A 21712-nucleotide genomic window follows, 5' to 3' on the forward strand; every position below is an offset into this window, starting at 1 on the left:
GTAGTCGCTTTGAATGAATGGGTAAATCTGTGGGATTGTTGTTATATTGGGTATGGTAAAGACCTCTCCAGCTGCTGGATGTTTGACAATAATAGCTTCAATGACAGTATTTTGCATACTTTTAATATTCAAATGGATAGGATTACAAAGGCTTAGATGATTCAGATTCCTTTGTAAAATTCTAATCATTAACCGATAAGCAATAAATACACCTTTACTGTTTTCTGCAAAACTGACAGCAAGGAAGAGAACAAAACAGCACATTGTTGTTTAGAAAAATAAACAGCCTATGCCTGTCTGAAGATTTATAAGTGTATCATGTAGAAATTTTGAAGTAAATCAGTCAAGAAATTTTCTAGATTTTCGGTAACAATGAATGACAACTAGTCTTTATATAGTCTAGTATAGATAGCTGATTTATGAAGCAATAAAATGAAAAGGGAAAGCCGGTTGGAGTGGCCGTGCGGTTCTAGGCGCTACAGTTTGGAGTCGAGTGACCGCTACGGACGCAGGTTCGAATCCTGCCTCGGGCATTGGATGTGTGTGATGTCCTTAGGTTAGTTAGGTTTCATTAGTTCTAAGTTTTAGGCAACTGATGACCTCAGAAGTTAAGTCGCATAGTGCTCAGAGCCATTTGGACCATTTGAAAAGGGAAACAGTGTTCTACCAGTTTCTAAGTTAAAGTAGTGACAATGGATGATACTGGTGATACGGTGCTTGAGTGAATTGGGATATAGTCATGTTGGATGAAAGTGACTTTCTTAAGGAACATCTGTGTTATCAGATGCAGTTGGTCACACAGAATGCACACACACTTCTTGGCCATGTAGGAACTAACACCCATACAACTTCCATGCTCAGTGACAGGAGTAAACAATCTGATAAACAAGCTGCTTGGCATTTCCAATAGAGAAACATATTTTTCTGATGCAAGGTTAAGGGTAATTGACTGTACCATATTAATCTTTTCTGATCGCCACTGGTCTGTGTTACACCATAAATTCACAGTTTACTTAATGCCAGTGAATTTTTTTTAAATTGTTGATCTGAAGTTGAGAAATGTGGTAAATGTTCAACTTGTACAGCTGTGTGTGAATTGTGATTCAGGAAAGAGGTTATGTAGGATACTGATTGATTTTGATGTTACTTGTCACATTGGTTGTGGGAGGTCTTCATGGCAAATTACTTCAGTGTTCAACAATACCAATTACCAAGGATCGGCTTCTGTTTGTGGCTACTATTTGTTGAGTGCAAGCTTTTAGTGCAGATAGTGTTGATAAGTCAAACACACAGTTGTTGCATTTAACCCCACCAAAAAAAATTTACTGATTAATTTATATTGCTCTTCTACTTTCTCTCTTAAGTATGTCCATTTACACTGATGGATACATGAAGTGTAGCGTTCTACATAATGATTTCAGTCATTCAGCAGTGATCAGTCGTAGTGCACAAATGGTCTAAATTACATACACAATGGGCTTCCACAAGTTTGATTTGGACTGTAATGAAAACTGGTCTATGTAAGGAATGTTTTTGTGTTTGATTAGTTTATTGTATGCCTGCATTAAATGTTTCAGGTTAGATCACGTGACATTTATGCTGAGAGATACTATTCTTGCTTTTCAGAGGCAGTAGCTGACCCAAGAGCCGGAAAAATATCCCAGAATGTCACAACGCATAAAGCAGAATCTGTGGTAAATAATGCTGTTGCCGTTTGTGTTTAAATAGCACTGAAAGAGAACAGTTAGAAATGATGTATGTTCTATTATCTTATTGTATAGAAGACCATGCTACACTCATGTCTGTGAGGTAAGGGATGTTAAAAAAACTTGGCATCATGGTAACACTGTCTGGACTGAACTGTGATGGAACAAGGAAATGACAGATGATGTTGTTGTGCTGTTACAGGCCCACTAAGTGTACTTTCATGTTGCATGCATACAGAAAACAATGTTAATGATATTAAAGCAGGCTGGCACAGTACACACATTTGGATGTTCGTACACCACCAGATTACTGACAGATAAGAGGATGGGCAAAGAATTGAAATTGCCCATAATTTTTTTTCATGGCTGTCAAGGTGGTTGGAAGAAGCAGTCAATGTTCAGTGAAAATAAAGGCAAGGTTGAAAGTGTGCTGCCACCCAGCAACAAGATTATTATTTGGTCCTATGCCCAGACATGGCCAAACCAGCACAGCACCTGCCCTTGCAGCAGAATGTACACCAGACTGTGTCCTGCATCTTCCATCAATATAGTACATCACCAGGTTTCAGAGGTTGTTTTGTGTGCTCAGTGACACATTAGATGTAGTCCCCCTTACACAGACCTACTGTGGCTTGGAAAATGTGATGTTTTGCCAACCAATAGCTGATGCTGGAACATGGTAGTGCCCTCTTCTGATGTGTTGATGTTTAGTGTACTGCGATTATTCATATTATGTTTATCTGGCAGATCACCGGCACACATTTAATCTCTGCTAGTGCTATGCAGAGAGAGAGAGAGAGAGAGAGAGAGAGAGAGAGAGAGAGAGAGAGAGAGAGAGATACTTAAATATCAGTGTTGTCATTTGGTGTGGTTCCACATTATGACGACACTAGATTGCTGCATGTGTTTTGTAGTGGACTATGAGGATTGCATTGTTTAGGATAACATCTTGCAGTGATATGTGCACATTTTTGTGTGCTTATATACCTAGGTTCTGTGTCATGAATGATAATGCTCAAAATGCAGGGCTAGACTAGCAGAAGAGTGCCTGCCACATGAGAAAATAACAAATTTAGACACACAAGTGGGCTCCAACAATTAAAATATGATGGAACAAGCATGGGATGATCTACATGACAGGAGTGTAAATTTAACACACAGGCACCACAGACCTTTGCTGAGATGCAAGAGGACACTAGTCCAGCAGTGGGAGGCATTACTAAAAGATATGGTATATGGTGATATACACAACATTGTGAGCCATAGTGCCTCCTGTATTGCCCTGCAACAGCATCACACCCTGTATTGATGTTCAGCAAGTCAGTATCTTTGGGACACATGGTGACACCCCTGAAGAATTTGTTGTTTTCTGGTACACAGTTTACCCATCACTCTCACATGTCAGTTTTTCCAGTCCACTGTTTATCATCCCACCTCTAGTTTGTCATCTCACCTCTAGTTTGTCATCTCACCTCTAGTTTGTCATCTCACCTCTAGTTTGTCATCTCACCTCTAGTTTGTCATCTCACCTCTAGTTTGTCATCTCACCTCTAGTTTGTCATCTCACCTCTAGTTTGTCATCTCACCTCTAGTTTGTCATCTCACCTCTAGTTTGTCATCTCACCTCTAGTTTGTCATCTCACCTCTAGTTTGTCATCTCACCTCTAGTTTGTCATCTCACCTCTAGTTTGTCATCTCACCTCTAGTTTGTCATCTCACCTCTAGTTTGTCATCTCACCTCTAGTTTGTCATCTCACCTCTAGTTTGTCATCTCACCTCTAGTTTGCCATCTCACCTCTAGTTTGCCATCTCACCTCTAGTTTGCCATCTCACCTCTAGTTTGCCATCTCACCTCTAGTTTGCCATCTCACCTCTAGTTTGCCATCTCACCTCTAGTTTGCCATCTCACCTCTAGTTTGCCATCTCACCTCTAGTTTGCCATCTCACCTCTAGTTTGCCATCTCACCTCTAGTTTGCCATCTCACCTCTAGTTTGCCATCTCACCTCTAGTTTGCCATCTCACCTCTAGTTTGCCATCTCACCTCTAGTTTGCCATCTCACCTCTAGTTTGCCATCTCACCTCTAGTTTGCCATCTCACCTCTAGTTTGCCATCTCACCTCTAGTTTGCCATCTCACCTCTAGTTTGCCATCTCACCTCTAGTTTGCCATCTCACCTCTAGTTTGCCATCTCACCTCTAGGTTTTGCCATCTCACCTCTAGTTTGCCATCTCACCTCTAGTTTGCCATCTCACCTCTAGTTTGCCATCTCACCTCTAGTTTGCCATCTCACCTCTAGTTTGCCACCTCACCTCTAGTTTGCCACCTCACCTCTAGTTTGCCACCTCACCTCTAGTTGCCACCTCACCTCTAGTTTGCCACCTCACCTCTAGTTTGCCACCTCACCTCTAGTTTGCCACCTCACCTCTAGTTTGCCACCTCACCTCTAGTTTGCCACCTCACCTCTAGTTTGCCACCTCACCTCTAGTTTGCCACCTCACCTCTAGTTTGCCACCTCACCTCTAGTTTGCCACCTCACCTCTAGTTTGCCACCTACACCTCTAGTTTGCCACCTCACCTCTAGTTTTGCCACCTCACCTCTAGTTTGCCACCTCACCTCTAGTTTGCCACCTCACCTCTAGTTTGCCACCTCACCTCTAGTTTGCCACCTCACCTCTAGTTTGCCACCTCACCTCTAGTTTGCCACCTCACCTCTAGTTTGCCACCTCACCTCTAGTTTGCCACCTCACCTCTAGTTTGCCACCTCACCTCTAGTTTGCCACCTCACCTCTAGTTTGCCACCTCACCTCTAGTTTGCCACCTCACCTCTAGTTTGCCACCTCACCTCTAGTTTGCCACCTCACCTCTAGTTTGCCACCTCACCTCTAGTTTGCCACCTCACCTCTAGTTTGCCACCTCACCTCTAGTTTGCCACCTCACCTCTAGTTTGCCACCTCACCTCTAGTTTGCCACCTCACCTCTAGTTTGCCACCTCACCTCTAGTTTGCCACCTCACCTCTAGTTTGCCACCTCACCTCTAGTTTGCCACCTCACCTCTAGTTTGCCACCTCACCTCTAGTTTGCCACCTCACCTCTAGTTTGCCACCTCACCTCTAGTTTGCCACCTCACCTCTAGTTTGCCACCTCACCTCTAGTTTGCCACCTCACCTCTAGTTTGCCACCTCACCTCTAGTTTGCCACCTCACCTCTAGTTTGCCACCTCACCTCTAGTTTGCCACCTCACCTCTAGTTTGCCACCTCACCTCTAGTTTGCCACCTCACCTCTAGTTTGCCACCTCACCTCTAGTTTGCCACCTCACCTCTAGTTTGCCACCTCACCTCTAGTTTGCCACCTCACCTCTAGTTTGCCACCTCACATCTAGTTTGCCACCTCACCTCTAGTTTGCCACCTCACCTCTAGTTTGCCACCTCACCTCTAGTTTGCCACCTCACCTCTAGTTTGCCACCTCACCTCTAGTTTGCCACCTCACCTCTAGTTTGCCACCTCACCTCTAGTTTGCCACCTCACCTCTAGTTTGCCACCTCACCTCTAGTTTGCCACCTCACCTCTAGTTTGCCACCTCACCTCTAGTTTGCCACCTCACCTCTAGTTTGCCACCTCACCTCTAGTTTAGCGACTGTCAAAAGTATTTCAAACTATGGACATGACTGTATTATGTTCTGAATTTAAAAATGGAATATTTGGGAGAATAATACTTTTATAAAAGATGTTACTTAAAGATATTGAGGGGATAGAAACATGTTTTAAGAGTCTTCAACTTCAACATGCATGTACTGTTACTTTTCAAATTTAATCTGTATTGTTTTTAAACCTCTTCTGCTCTCATTACTCCTTTCCACCTTTGCTTCCCTCTGTGTTTTCAGATTGAAAATCAATCTGTGTTGTGTGGGAACAATAATTTCTCACTCTATTCAAATTTCCTTGTATACAAGTGTGTGACCAGATTTAATATGAGTTCACATTGCACTGCACACAGGATGACTGTAATTTTGTTGAAACTTGGCTCATAAGCATTTTGTTAACACTTTCCACAACACAGTGAGTCTCCCCCTTTTCAAACACACATTAGTAATTGTTAGGTTCTACTTTCTGTGTATTTGTGCAGGCCACTTGTTCATTTAGGACCTGTCCTATTTTCTACCTCCGTGGCAATGTTGAGAAACTGTTAATTGAAATACCAGGACATGTGCTTGTGCCAGAGGTATTGGGTCTTCCCTGTTTCGCAATCTTTAACACTTCAGACAATTGCTTTTCTGCCTCTAGAATCAATTTCCGCCAGTTCATATTTTGCAACCAATGAGACTATTTTGGATATAACAGTTTGAACTTGCAGCACTTAATTACTGTCAGTAGTCAACTTATAGTTTGACTTGCATAACTGCATAAGAAACCCAGACCCAATTTAGATATTCTGAAATACATTTGGCTGTAGAATATCTTTCTAAATTGATCTTTGTGATACTATATTTGCTGCTCAGTTGTTATATTTGTGCTTTATTACAATTTTGCATGCATTTAATGTCAATATGCTTGCTTTCATTATTAAATTTTGTTTCATTTTCTGTTATTCTTTTTGGTTCTAAAACAAGAACAAAGAAGAAAAAGGAAGCAGGAGGTGTCAGAAAATAACATTGTAAGTGGCATAAAATGGCTGCTGAAATGGGCAAAATGTAACAGCGAAGTTAGTAATAAAATATAGTTTTCATTCTTTCAGCCCTACATATGTTCGCTCTGGGAGAAAACCAAGCAGTTAGCAGGGGCTGCAAGAAATTCAGTGTGCTGTATTTTAAATGTTGAAGTTTTATTTGCTAATTGGATGATAGGCACACAGGATTTACTTTTTTGTCAGACTAGTCAGATAAAGATCGTTTATACATTTTCAGCAAATATATGAACCAAATCAGGCAATGGTGGTTAGTACTCTGGATGTGGTTGTAACTGAAGCTGAGTGAGATGGTGTAGTGATTGAGGTAAAGGACTCGCTTGTAGGAAAACTACATAACCCCCCCTCCAGTCCCAACCATACAGATTTAGCTGTCTCTTTGCTTTCCTTAATTAGCACTAGAGAAATACCAATATGATTTCTTTGAGGAAACAAATCAGCCTTGTCTCTTTCAGTCTTAGCTTCTGCAACCTTACGAATAACTTCATTGTTGGTGGGATGTTAAATTTAGAGAATGAATGTTGCAAGTGGCCATATTCTCAGACTTAACATTTAGAGGTATTTTTTTATGAAAAGTCAGTGTTATCATATTAAATTTACATCTATACTCAGCAAACCGCCACCCCTCCCCCGTCCCTTTCCTATCCAGTAATGGAAAGGAAATGAGAAGGCCCAAGAAGGGCAGCTAGGTTCTTCATAGGTTCATTTAGCTCATGCAAAAGCTTCTTGGAAATGTTCATCAAACTACAGTGGCAGACACAAGAAGTGAGGCATTCTGCATCATAGTAATGAATAGTGTGTAGGAAGAAAGATTGTTCATAAGCTTACATGTGAGCTCAAATTTAATTTATCTTGATTTTCTTTTCACAGTTTAAATGTAGGTGGAAGCAATACTGGATATTGGTTGACATTCCCTAGGAATGTGCACTCTCAGTATTTAAATAGTAAAGCACACTATGACACAGAACACCTCACTTGTAGCATCTGCCACTGTAGTTTAATGAGCATTTCCAAGACGCTTTTTCGTGTGCTAAATGAACCTGTGAAAAAACTATCCGCCCTTCTTGGGTCTTCTCATTTCCTTTATCAATCCTGTTTAGGACGGTTCCCAGACTGACAAGCAATATTAAATTCTTAGTTAAACAAGGATTTTGTAAGGTACCTCCTTTGTAGATGGAGTAATTTCCTGGCCATTTATCCAATGAATGAATGTCTGGTGCTGCTTCCCTATAATTTTTTTTAGTCATGTAAATTAAAACTGATATGCATAATCCCAGATATTTAAAGAATGTGACTGATTCCAGTGATTGTTCAGCATTCATGTAATCATACAATAATGGGTATGTCCACATATTTGGAGGTAATGTATTACCTTTTTGTGTTGTGTCAACTGCCAATCCTTGCAACAAGTGTCATTCCTCTTCAGGTGTTCCTTCAGTTCACTACTAGCTCATTCAACGAAGACAAAAAAAAATATGCAGTGTGAGCATTGGGGTGGGGGTGTGGGGTTGCATTTAAAGGTCACTTTTTAATGTTTATCTTGAATAACTAAAAACTGGCAACTTCTGGCAAAAATCTTTCCCAATACAAAATTAAAACACATTAAATTTCCTGGGAAAAAAGTCCTATTAATTTTTTCTCTAGGGCTAAATAGTTTCTGCAATGTAGGGATGGAAAAATTGCAGATTATTAAAATATTGTTTTATCAGTATAAAATTAATGTTTATCTTTAAATGAAAGGAGTTGAAAACAAATAATAAATGGTGTTCTGGTAGTGTAAAAGGGGGGAGGTGGGAAATGTATCTGGTAGAAGTGTTAGGGATGGTAGGTTGCTGGATTGTGCGTATGCATTTCCCTACTTCATAGGACTGCAAACTGAAGGTCAAGCAGTTTGTTTCTGACTTTATCTACCCCACTATGTCACAAGAAGCAACTACACACTATTTCACGAAGTTACATCAATCCTCGACAGTGTGCCATATGAATTGCTGGTGATGCAGTCCTCTGACACGTGTGACTGTGTGTGTGTGTGTGTGTGTGTGTGTGTGTGTGTGTGTGTGTGTGTGTGTGGGGGGGGGGGGGGGTATTGGCCTCAAAGTACTTTACCACTAAATGGATTGCAGATAAGAGTTACTAATAATACTAGCACAAGTAACACATACGGACAGAAGCCACGTAAATCTCTGCACACTGTTCTACACTGCTAGAGGGGAAATTGATTTTTAGTCATATTGTATGGCTACTGTAGTGTTCTTCTGGAAAAAATAACTTCTTCCAATATGAATGCTTCTTTATTTTCAGTTCAGACAGGCTATGCCTCCCCAAGGTTTCCTATTCAGTTCTGTTAAGTGAATAGACAAAATAACATTTCTGAGCATGTGTTTATACACTCCTGGAAATTGAAATAAGAACACCGTGAATTCATTGTCCCAGGAAGGGGAAACTTTATTGACACATTCCTGGGGTCAGATACATCACATGATCACACTGACAGAACCACAGGCACATAGACACAGGCAACAGAGCATGCACAATGTCGGCACTAGTACAGTGTATATCCACCTTTCGCAGCAATGCAGGCTGCTATTCTCCCATGTAGACGATCGTAGAGATGCTGGATGTAGTCCTGTGGAACGGCTTGCCATGCCATTTCCACCTGGCGCCTCAGTTGGACCAGCGTTCGTGCTGGACGTGCAGACCGCGTGAGACGACGCTTCATCCTGTCCCAAACATGCTCAATGGGGGACAGATCCGGAGATCTTGCTGGCCAGGGTAGTTGACTTACACCTTCTAGAGCACGTTGGGTGGCACGGGATACATGCGGACGTGCATTGTCCTGTTGGAACAGCAAGTTCCCTTGCCGGTCTAGGAATGGTAGAACGATGGGTTCAATGACGGTTTGGATGTACCGTGCACTATTCAGTGTCCTCTCGACGATCACCAGTGGTGTACGGCCAGTGTAGGAGATCGCTCCCCACACCATGATGCCGGGTGTTGGCCCTGTGTGCCTCGGTCGTATGCAGTCCTGATTGTGGCGCTCACCTGCATGGCGCCAAACACGCATACGACCATCATTGGCACCAAGGCAGAAGCGACTCTCATCGCTGAAGACGACACATCTCCATTCGTCCCTCCATTCACGCCTGTCGCGACACCACTGGAGGCGGGCTGCACGATGTTGGGGCGTGAGCGGAAGACGGCCTAACGGTGTGCGGGACCATAGCCCAGCTTCATGGAGACGGTTGCGAATGGTCCTCGCCGATACCCCAGGAGCAACAGTGTCCCTAATTTGCTGGGAAGTGGCGGTGCGGTCCCCTACGGCACTGCGTAGGATCCTACGGTCTTGGCGTGCATCCGTGCGTCGCTGCGGTCCGGTCCCAGGTCGACGGGCACGTGCACCTTCCGCCGACCACTGGCGACAACATCGATGTACTGTGGAGACCTCACGCCCCACGTGTTGAGCAATTCGGCGGTACGTCCACCCGGCCTCCCGCATGCCCACTATACGCCCTCGCTCAAAGTCCGTCAACTGCACATACGGTTCACGTCCACGCTGTCGCGGCATGCTACCAGTGTTAAAGACTGCGATGGAGCTCCGTATGCCACGGCAAACTGGCTGACACTGACGGCGGCGGTGCACAAATGCTGCGCAGCTAGCGCCATTCGACGGCCAACACCGCGGTTCCTGGTGTGTCCGCTGTGCCGTGCGTGTGATCATTGCTTGTACAGCCCTCTCGCAGTGTCCGGAGCAAGTGTGGTGGGTCTGACACACCGGTGTCAATGTGTTCTTTTTTCCATTTCCAGGAGTGTATATTGGAATAATTTTTGGTTTATTGAATGACTACTTACTTTTGGTTGTTAAGTGAGCTTTTATTTAAACTGCCTTCCTGTGTGCTTGATTTGTAAGAGTGATGTAGTCAGTGACAACTATAGTGTTGGTGGGAAAGGGATGGGATTAGTAAATGTAACACATTGCTGATCTATCATTGATGTAATGTTGTGGAATTGTGTTTTAGTCACTTGGTGGTGAATTAATTGATATCAAAAAAGTTACTGAAGTTCTTTCACGATTAATTGTGTTACTGGTAGAATGCATAAATCTGTTCCATTCAGAAATTGCTGGTGCTTGTAGAGTGGGCTGCGCAGAGTGGAGTTACCGACCACACATCCGCAGTAATCTTGCAAGTGTGGTATGAATATATCTAATGGAATGGAACTGATCATGTTCAAGTTTAGAACAGTAATCTGCTGTGTTGCAGTGTTTGAGTTTTTTCTGCTCACTGACATGGGAATGATCAATCAGACATGCCAAAACCTAGCCTGAATTGTTTTACACAGGAAAATACATGTAAACAAATGCACAGACAAAATTTTAGTTGCTAAGAGACACTGCGAGAGAGAGAGAGAGAGAGAGAGAGAGAGAGAGAGAGAGAGAGAGAGAGACTGTGTGTGTGTGTGTGTGTGTGTGTGTGTGTGTGTGTGTAAAAAAAATGTTGAAATTATTTATTTTAGATACACGAAGAACTGATTATGACATTGGTTTCTATAGCACTGCCTGTCTAGTATGCAATTCGACAAGTGAGAAGTATCTGTGAAAAGGGCCCCGTGATGCATGGTGTAAATATCTGGAGTGCATATACGCCTATTTTCAGCACCTAAAACCTGAGCAAATCGAAGCAAACACTAAACGAATGAGAATGTGCAGAAAATTTGCCAGTGTTCACTACACCCCTCCCCCCTCTCTATCCCCCTCCCCCCTCTCTATCCCCCTCCCCCCTCTCTATCCCCCTCCCCCTCTCTATCCCTCTCCCCCTCTCCCCCCCTCTCCCCCCCTCTCCCCCCCTCTCCCCCCCTCTCCCCCCCTCTCCCCCCCTCTCCCCCCCTCTCCCCCCCTCTCCCCCCTCTCCCCCCTCCCCCCCTCTCCCCCCCTCTCCCCCCCTCCCCCCTCTCCCCCCTCTCCCCCCCTCTCCCCCCCCTCTCCCCCTCTCCCCCTCTCCCCCTCTCCCCCTCTCCCCCTCTCCCCTCTCCCCCTCTCCCCCTCTCCCCCTCTCCCCCCTCTCCCCCCTCTCCCCCCTCTCCCCCCCTCTCCCCCCCTCTCCCCCCTCTCCCCCCTCTCCCCCCTCTCCCCCCTCTCCCCCCCTCTCCCCCCCTCTCCCCCCCTCTCCCCCCCTCTCCCCCCCTCTCCCCCCCTCTCCCCCCCTCTCCCCCCTCTCCCCCCCCTCTCCCCCCCTCTCCCCCCCCTCTCCCCCCCTCTCCCCCCTCTCCCCCCCTCTCCCCCCTCTCCCCCCTCTCCCCCCCCTCTCCCCCCTCTCCCCCCTCTCCCCCCTCTCCCCCCTCTCCCCCCTCTCCCCCCTCTCCCCCCCTCTCCCCCCTCTCCCCCTCTCCCCCCTCTCCCCCCCTCTCCCCCCCTCTCCCCCCTCTCCCCCCTCTCCCCCTCTCCCCCCTCTCCCCCCTCTCCCCCTCTCCCCCCTCTCCCCCCTCTCCCCCCCTCTCCCCCCCTCTCCCCCCCTCTCCCCCCCTCTCCCCCCCTCTCCCCCCCTCTCCCCCCCCTCTCCCCCCCTCTCCCCCCTCTCCCCACCTCTCCCCACCTCTCCCCACCTCTCCCCCCTCTCCCCCCCTCTCCCCCCTCTCCCCCCCTCTCCCCCCTCTCCCCCCTCTCCCCCCCTCTCCCCCCTCTCCCCCCTCTCCCCCCTATCCCCCCCCTCTCCCCCCTCTCCCCCCTCTCCCCCCTCTCCCCCCTATCCCCCCCCCTCTATCCCCCCCCTCTCCCCCCTCTCCCCCCTCTCCCCCTCCCCCCCTCTCCCCCCCTCTCCCCCCTCTTCCCCTCTCCCACCCTCTCCCCCCCTCTCCCCCCCTCTCCCCCCCTCTCCCCCTCTCCCCCCCTCTCCCCCCTCTCCCCCCTCTCCCCCCTCTCCCGCCCTCTCCCCCCTCTCCCGCCCTCTCCCCCCCTCTCCCCCTCCACAGATTCACAGCCTTTTCTTTGTTACAGAAAAACTGTCGGCAAAGTAATGAGACCTTTCCTTTGGGCTAGGAAGACATTATTGTTGCTGCTCGAACAGTCCATGGGTGTACTGCCACTGCACAGTGTCCAACGGGCACAATATTTTGGCGATCAGACATGTCGCCATCGTCAGGTGCCCTGATGAACTGAGCTCCTGAGGGTGGGCGGCCGTATTAAATCCACTCCCCCTGTGAGGTGTTCTCTCCGCAGTCAGCGGCCGTACGTCGGCGGTCACTCAGATGCTGGCATCGGCGTCTGTAGTGGCGTTGGTGTAATTGGTTCGTCCACCCAGGTCGCCCATTCGTTTTCTTTGCTGAGCGTCTTTTTAATTAGACTCAGTGCTGGTTCCCATGCCCTGCTGAGCTTATAGCCGCAATCTCGGTTGACAAGTCCATCGCCGGTACAAATTTCGATAGCCTCTCTAACGATGCTGTCTCATTATTTAGATGTCTGTGCCAAGACTCTGGTATGTTAGTATACCATTTCGTGATTTTCAGACAAACAGTACTCTGCGACCGCTGACTTGTTGGGGTATCCAAGTAGTGTGTGCCTCTGATGTTCTCGGCAATGATCTTTGATGGTGCGCACTGTCTGTCCAATATAAGTCTTCCCACACTGACATGGGATCTGGTATATGCTGGCCTTCCACAAACCCAGATTGTCTTTAACACTTCCCAATAATGCTCATGTTTTAGTGGGTGGTCAAAATTTTAATTCTTGTACCTCGGACTGGATTGATGGTGTTACCTGGATGACCGCCGATTCTGCACATACGGCCTCGGGGCGTCATATATCTAAATTCTCCTATCTCTCCGACAAACCATCACTGGAGGCCCAATGCAAGATGGTCATCAACCTAACGGACATTGAGCTGACTCAGGATGCAGTTTCTGTTCTGTAGAAGGGACTTAATTTTGCTCCCACACCTAGATTCATGCTGGTAGTGGACATTGTCAGCACAGTTGAACAGGTTCCTGTGCGACTACCACCTGAAGCATCTGAAGAAGTATGCTGGGAAACCTGCTGTGCTCTGGTGAGAATTAAACCGATCAAATCAAATATTACCAGCAGGGAGAGGCAGCCATTCGAGACCTGAGACGGAGCCCCGAGACTGTTGTCTTACCAGCTGACAAAGGCAATGCTATGGTTGTTCTTTCACATAAGGACTACATTGAGAAGATGCAGAGCCTGCTAAATGACGAATCTTACAGGAAGATCAACGCTGACCCCACAAAGAAGGTGGAGGACAAGACTAGGACTCTTCTCAAGGATGTGGATTTACCAGAGGGTGTCGCCAAGAAATTGATACCTCAAGGACCTGTACCGCCAAGACTTTATGGACTCCCTAAAGTCCACAGAGAAGGTGTGCCGTTATGCCCAATTGTCAGCAATATTAGGGCACCTACATATTTGCTGGCCAAATACCTGGCAGAATTACTAAGCTGTTATGTGGGTAAATGCCCTCATCTGTGGATTTCGTAAAACACCTTGACAGCTTCAATCTGAAAGACTCAGATATCCTGGTGAGTTTTGATGTTGTTTCATTATTCACCAGGGTGCCTCTTTTAGAGTCAGTTGAGCTTATTGCACAGAAATTTGACAAGACGATGACTGACCTTTTCAGGCACGTTCTGACCTCCACGTATACTATGAACAAACAGGAGTAGTTGCAGTGGGGAGCCCACTCTCACCTGTGGTTGTGAATTTCTACATGGAGTACGAGGTGCGACAATAAAGTAATGAGACTGGTAAGAAAAAAAAGTTGCTTACCATTTTAGTCAAGTTTAGTGTTGTCTCCTTCAAAGTAGTTCCCTTCTGATTGCACACACTTTTTCCAGCGCTTCTGCCATTGGTGGTAACATTTCTGGAACTCATCTTCTGTAATATCCTCCAAGGCCCTCATCACAGCTTTTTGGACATCTTATGTTGTTTGAAAATGGTGTTCCTTGACCGCCGTTTTGACTCTTGAAAATAGAAAAAAGTCACATGGAGCGATATCTGGTGAATAAGGTGGCTGTGGTAGTACTGAAATTTGTTTTGGGGTTAAAAATTGCTTTACTGACAGAGCAGTATGGGATGGTGCATTATCGTGATGCAGAATCCAATTATCAGCAATGTTGGCACAGACACGAACAACTCGTTTACTAAGTCAAAGTTTCTTTGTAGTAATATTGGTCAACTGTTTTTCCAGGAGGCACCCACTCTTCATGAACAATCCACTAGGAATCAAAAAAGCAGACAAGCATGCATTTCTTTTTTGACTTTGACATGCGAGCTTTTTTTTGGTCTGGGTGATCGTTTTGAACACCATTGCAAACTTTGACGTTTTGTTTCTGGATCGTACTGAAAAAAAAAAACCAACTTTCATCACCAGTGATAACACAGCTCAATAATGCTGGATTGATTACCATTTCCTCTAATAGATCGGCTGCCACATTTTTCCGTGTTTCTCGCTGTTGTGGTGTGAGATTTTTGGGGACCAATTTTGCACAAATCTTTCTCATACCAAGATCCAGTTATTAGATGAACCATTTCTCGATAGATGTTCAGTTCTTCTGCAATCATTTTCATGGATAATCTTCGATCAGATCATACGAGTTTACACACCCTGGCCAAGTTGACATCTGTCCGTGAGGTTGATGGTTGTCCACTGCAGTTTTCATCTTCAACGTTCTGCCTTCACTAAACATTTTATGCCAATGAAAAACTTGAGCTCTCGACATAACCTCCTCTACAAAAGCCTTCTGAAGCTTACCGTAAGTTCGCTTCAGTCTGGAACCGCGTGACCGCTATGGTCGTAGGTTCAAATCCTGCTTTGGGCATGGATGTGTGTGTTGTCCTTAGGTTAGTTAGGTTTAACTAGTTCTAAGTTCTAGGCGACTGATGACATCAGAAGTTAAGTCGCATAGTGCTCAGAGCCGTTTGAACCTTACCGTAAGTTGCTGTCACGTTTTCACCCAATTTAACGCAAAAAGAAGTGGCATACTGTTGCTTAATATTATGCGGTTCCAGTTCCGTGATGACAGAGACAAACACAGGGTAACTTATTACAGCACAACTCACGACTGAGCTGTTGCATCGATGTGCCGCTTGGACCAGAAGCAGCTTATAGATCAAGGTCAAAGATATTGTGCCTGCGCAAGCCTGCAGGGTTGTCACATCTTGCAAAGAAAATCAGTCTCATTACTGTATTGTTGCACCTCGTACTTAGAGGAGGAAGCTTTGGCGTCATCCAAATGGAAACCTACTTGTTTTTTCCGTTACGTGGATGACATGTTTGTGATCTGGCCCCATGGAAGGGACAAGCTCCTAGACTTCCTTACACACATGAACTCCATACATCTGAACATCAAATTCACTATAGGGACCAGAGCAGAAGGAAGATTACCATTCCTGGACATCATGGTCAGAAGAAGAGCAGATGGCACGCTGGGCCACAGGGTACACAGGAAGAAAAGATACACCGACCTGTATTTGCATGCAGATAGCTGCCACCACCCTGCACAGAGGAGTGGAGTGTTAAAAACACTGGTGCACAGTTTGTGCCCCATCTCTGATGAACAGAGTCAGCCCCAAGTGCTGGAACACCTCAAAACTGTATTCCAGAAAAACAGGTACTCGGAATGGTAGATCAGATGTGCTGTCCACCCCACCTCTACAGCACAGCATGTGGAGACGGAAGAAGTCATGGAGGTTGAGATAGCCACTGCCTATATACCGTATACTGCTGCACTGTCAGGGGAAAAAAAGGATGAATATTGAGGAAACACTGAGTAGGAAATGTCTTTTGCCCACCCAATAAAACACGAGCATTATTGTGAAGTGTCAAAGACAATCTCAGTTTGTGGAAGGCTGGCATATACCAGATCCCGTGTGACTGTGTGAAGACTTATATTGTTCAGATAGTGCGCACCATCAAAGATCATTGCTGAGATCATCAGAGACACACTCGACTTAGGTACCCCAACATGTCAGCAGTCGCAGAGCACTGTTTGTCCGAAAATCACGAAATTAACTACCAACGTACCAGGGTATATCTAAATATTGGGACAGCGTCATTAGAGAGGCTATCAAAATTCATACCACGCACGGACTCATCAACTGAGATTGTGGCTATAACCTCAGCAAGGCATGGGAACCAGTATTGAGTCTAATTAAAAAGATGCTCAGCAAAGAAAACGAACAGGCGGACTAGGCAATTGCACCGACGCCACCACAGACGCCGACACCAGCGTCTCAGCGACCGCCGATGCGTGGCTGCGGGCACGGACTTTGGAGGGAACACCTTGCAGGGGGAGGGGATTTAAGACAGCTGCCCGTCCTCAGCTCAGTTCATCAGGGCACCTGACGATAGGGACATGTCTGATCACTGAAATATTGTGCCCATCGGACTCTGTGGACCGGCAGTACACCCGTGGACAGTTCGAGCAAGAAATACGCCGGGAGAAACTTTAGAACAGGGGCTTTCAGTTAAATTTTTGTAATTTTGACTGCAAAATTGATTCTCTAGCAAAGAATGTTATTGTATCCTGCTACTGGAGAATGATACTGCAGCAAGAAAATATAAACGAGAGGGAAAAAAATAAAACTTTAGTGGCAAAGGAAATGTGCAATTTACAACAATAAAACACCATGCACGCACAAGCGTCTGCAAATAGCAAAAATATGTCAAAGGCCGTAGGGCGCAGACTGTAATTCTTCGTAACAATAAACGGCTTGCTATGAGCATGACGTCACAACTGTTCACGTAAGGTTCGTTTGACCAATTGCCAGTGGTCTGTTACGCATGCACATTTGACTCGCGTATAAGCAGTACCTTCTCCCGCTACTTGAAGTTCGGCTGTTAGCTGTATCGGTAGTAGTAGTAGTAGTAGTAGCAGTAGCAGTAGCAGTAGCAGTAGCAGTAGCAGTAGCAGCAGCAGCAGCAGCAGCAGCAAGCAGCCAGATGCAAACGAGGAAAAATTTTTCTCCCGCGCCCTAGCTGCCAGATTCACGCTTGCACAGAGTTGTAATGGGGAGGGGGGGTTCTCCACGTGACCCGTGTTTACGTTTAATGATTTCGCTGCTTCTCTTCGTGTACAGCTCCCACATCAAATGAAAACAAAACGGATTTCTGTGGCCAGAGGTTATCAAGTGAATTAAAATACGTTCACATAATTACGGAGGGCAAAAATATATTATTAATTTCAGTTTTCTGATTTTATTTTATTTCCAAGTTTGTAGCAGTCAAGCATTAATCGCCTTGCAGAACAGTGAAGTTAATTTTGCAAGTTTGCTGAAGAAATTTGGCTTTCTTAATCTTTCCGCTGAGGCAGTCATTTTATTTGAAACGAAGTGTTTCATTCTACAGTATTGCCTAGTTCCAAGCGAAGCTAATTTCAAGTGCACGTTATCATCTTCTGCCATATATGGCATTGTGCCATAATAAAGAACCAATAATGAGATCGCAGAGTACTGGTACTCCAAGAAAATTTACATCCCAAAAACCACACTGACAAGCTTAGTACACACGAACATGCGGGCTTCCTACACCAATACAGTTGCACACTCACAATAATGCCTGTTTTTCTGGTGCTCTCTGGCAACTGGTAAATCGAACCTATTTCTAACAGTCTCCGGATAGTATTGCGAACGGCGGTTAGAAAAGCGTTACTTTCAAAGTAAATTTCTTTTTACGCAAGATGAATTATGTTACGTGTGAGAAAGTGGGATGGATATCTAAATCACAGAGCATTTGAAACTGAACAGTTTGAGGACCAGCCACTTACAAGAATTTCGAGCCGAGACATTTATGTCAGAATTTTAAATTTACTGGCACATTTGTGTGATGTATCTTAAAGTATAACACACGCAAAAAAAAAGAAAAGAAAAAAGAAATCAATATTACATGTGAAAACTTAGCTTCTGTTGTAGTGTGTTAATCTTAGAGACCAAAATTATATGTGAAAACTTAGCTTTTCTTGTAGATATATGGTACTGTGTACATTAATGTAAACCATTAACATTTCCTCTTGCGTGTTCGCGCTATGTAACCAGAGATCTTGCTATTGGCTGACTATAACACGTGTCCTATGCTCTGAATAGCTGCAGTCATTGGCTGGCGAGATCTCGTGGCTTGAGATACGACACGCTTACAAAAGGACATACCAACCTCGGTTTCAACGCTCCGGAAACTAACGCGCTGTGTTTGGTGCAATTCGAATTTATACTTTCGTAATACGAAAATATACAGTGTATATGTTGCTGCAAATCAAAGGTCTTTCCAAAACTTCTCTGCCCCGTCTTTTCTTTTTTTTTCCGAGAAGTTCTGCGCGATTGTATAAAACGTTAACCATTCAAAGGATTGATAAGTTTTACAGTTCCGAGGGAAAATCTACGGAAAACCTACTGTCACTTAGCACAGAAAAAGTGTATTTTCGCCCGGGAAAAAGCATTTTTTAAACGGGATATTCCGGAGAAATCCGGGAATTTTTTTTTTCCTTGTCCCTGTATTCACCCTGTTAGACTCACATTATTGTCCCTGATTCTTACTGGCACAGGTGTCATCATCTGATCCACAATTCATGGAATTGTCAGAGTTCCTTCCTACTTCTTCTAAAGTTTCCATATCTTCTAATGAAATGTTGACATCATTTAAATTAATGGCCAAGAAATTAGCTGACACATAACACACATGTAGGTCCTTAGTAGAAGTAGATGATTTTGAATGGAAACCACGTTGTTCATATTTCATCTTTGCATGTTTGAGAACCATAATTCTACATTAGTGAGGAACTCTGGATTTTCCATGCTGGTTTGGATTTGACACAAGACTTCAGTTGATGCGGATATGGGCAACAACACTTGAGCACCCACCCTATAGTCCTGATCTCTCCCAAGCGATTATCACATCTTCAGTACTTTTAAACAGGCCTTGAAGGGTTACGATTCTTGTCAGACAAGAATGTGCAGCAGGCAGTTGCAGACTTCTTCATGCAGCAGGACAGGGTGTTTTTACCAAACGAGTGCATCAAACCCTGTGCTTTGGTGGGTTCATTGCCTCAATGCTCATGATGATTTTGCCTGATTGGCATACCAATTCTGGACTGTATGGTCTATGACTGGAAACATTATTGCCCCTGATATTATGAAAATGAATATTAATGCAGTTTTATCTCCTTTGATAACTTACCAGTACTGCAAAAAGCAACTGATGATTTTTATGGATATTAAATGAGTTGCAAATTCTGTAGAATAGTAACTGTGTACATTAGTTTCAGAGAAACTATTAATGCAAACTTAAGTTCGCTTTATGAACCAAGAGTGGCTTCTGTCATGCTTTCTGTTTACAGGTGAACCATTGCCCATGGCAATGTGACTACCTCGTTGCGCATTTGCAGTTGTCACAGTTCCATTAGTGACGTGCATTTCTCCCGCCACCTGGTGGGCTATGAATTTAGCGGTTTTCAACTCTCTCTCTCTCTCTCTCTCTCTCTCTCTCTCTCTCTCTCTCTCTCTCTCTCTCTGTGTTTTTGTTTTGTGTATCTTAGCTAAAATTTTGAGAGTGCATGCTTTTGGGGTATTCTTCCTGTACAAAGAAATTTCAAGATAGATTTTGAGATGTCAAATTGGACATTTCCCTTGTGAAATTACTTCCCTCCTCTATTGACTGGCAGTGATCTACATACCTACTCCACAAGCCACCATACGCTGCATGGTGGAAGATATCCTGAGCCACTACTAGTAATTTCAGTGCCTAATCCAGCTGCAAATAGAGCGAAGGAAACGCGACTGTCTATATGCTTCCTTATGAGCCATTATTTCTAGCATCTTATCTTCGTGGTCCTTATGCGAAATTTGTGTTGTTGGCAGTAGAATCGTTCTACAGTCAGCTTCAAATGCCAGTTCTCTAAATTTTTTTAGTGTTCGTTGAAAAGAATGTTACCTTCCCTCCAGGGAGTCCCATTAGAGTTCTCGAAGAGAAGCAGGGATTTTTGTGTACTCTGTGTTGAGTCTTACAGGTATCCCACCAAGTCTGATTGCCTTTCCTCTTTTAAGTGAATTTAGTTAATTATCCATCCCATGATCACTTATTTTGATTTGTGATATTTTGATGTTTGTACGGTGACCAAAAGGGAGAGCTACAGTACAGTGTTTCTTAGTGAAATGTGTTTGGAGAAATAAATGTACTGTTTCAACCTTGTCCCTGTTGTCTTGCTTTTCAGTGCCCTTATGATCACTGTAGAGTCTAGACAGATAGGTAGCTTTCAGCTGTTTACTGATTTAATGTAATACCAGTACCTCTTAGGATTTTCTGCCAGATTGATAGGTACAAATTTCACTTTCAGATTCATTGAAAGTTTCACACATGGCTCCATTCAATTTTTGTTTGAATCTTCTTTTAGATCAGCTTTCTGGCATGGCTGGTGAACCTCAATGGATCTCTCTCACATCCCTCACACCTTTGCTTGATCAATTACCTGTCTGAGGTGTACTGTGACACACTCTTGAATTTTCCCCATATATACACAGCATTTTCAGTCTCAAGACAAGTGTTCTGTTTATTTCTTTTCACTTTTACTGTGCAGAAATATCATTCTAACTTCTTTTTCATTCCTATTAACACCTGTAGTTGATTACTACAGGGGCTTCACAACCATTGATTTCCTGTTCTATGTTAACAGAGTTGAAAAATTAAGGCCTGTTTGTAAGCAGGATATAGAAAATGTTACTATCTGTGTATTGAATTTTGACTGCCTGTACAGTACAAAAATGGGGGAGATAAGGGGTAAGAATGTTAATTGCCCTGCAGGTAGCAAGACTGTATCAATAAACCGTCCAATTAGCAGTGTCACTGACAACTCCCAGCTCAGCTATTTGTGGAAATGACAGTTTCTGTGCCACATTAGAAAATGGGATGTTGTATGCATCATGTATTAATATTACTTATTGTAAATTGATTAAAACGAGTGGGAGCATCATACAAACTTGTGATTTTAAATCACTAGTGTGAATATACTGCTGCATAAGATACCACAAACAGATTTCTGTTCATTATTACTCTGCTCTCCTATCGTGTCTCTGCCACATTGTGCTGCTCATTATTTCCCGTAACATGTCTGTGACTTCTCAACCCCACATTCTGTTGTTTGTGTGTACTCCTTCACTCTACTTCTGTCCAGCATCCTCGCCATCTCTGTCAACCCATATTCTTGTCTTCATGGAGCAAAATATGATTCTTCCTATAGTACTGTATTTTTAAAATTTTGCTAAATCTTCATCATTGTTTAGCATGTTTAAGGTGACGTGGATGTCATGAGGGCCAAAAAATTGAATTTTTTTT

The 21712-nt window shown here is 44.5% G+C and overlaps 1 protein-coding gene across 1 annotated transcript in view; it reads left to right on the forward strand.

Annotated features, from left to right (window-relative positions):
* LOC126184775 (uncharacterized) overlaps positions 1 to 21712 on the forward strand; it is a 170400-nt gene that overhangs the window by 117876 nt on the left and 30812 nt on the right. Inside the window, exon 9 of the mRNA XM_049927328.1 lies at positions 1627 to 1694. Within this exon, the coding sequence (XP_049783285.1) occupies positions 1627 to 1694 (68 nt within the window). The remainder of the gene's footprint in view (positions 1 to 1626; positions 1695 to 21712) is intronic.

This window comes from Schistocerca cancellata, chromosome 4 (assembly GCF_023864275.1).
Source record: "Schistocerca cancellata isolate TAMUIC-IGC-003103 chromosome 4, iqSchCanc2.1, whole genome shotgun sequence".
NCBI lineage: Eukaryota > Metazoa > Arthropoda > Insecta > Orthoptera > Acrididae > Schistocerca > Schistocerca cancellata.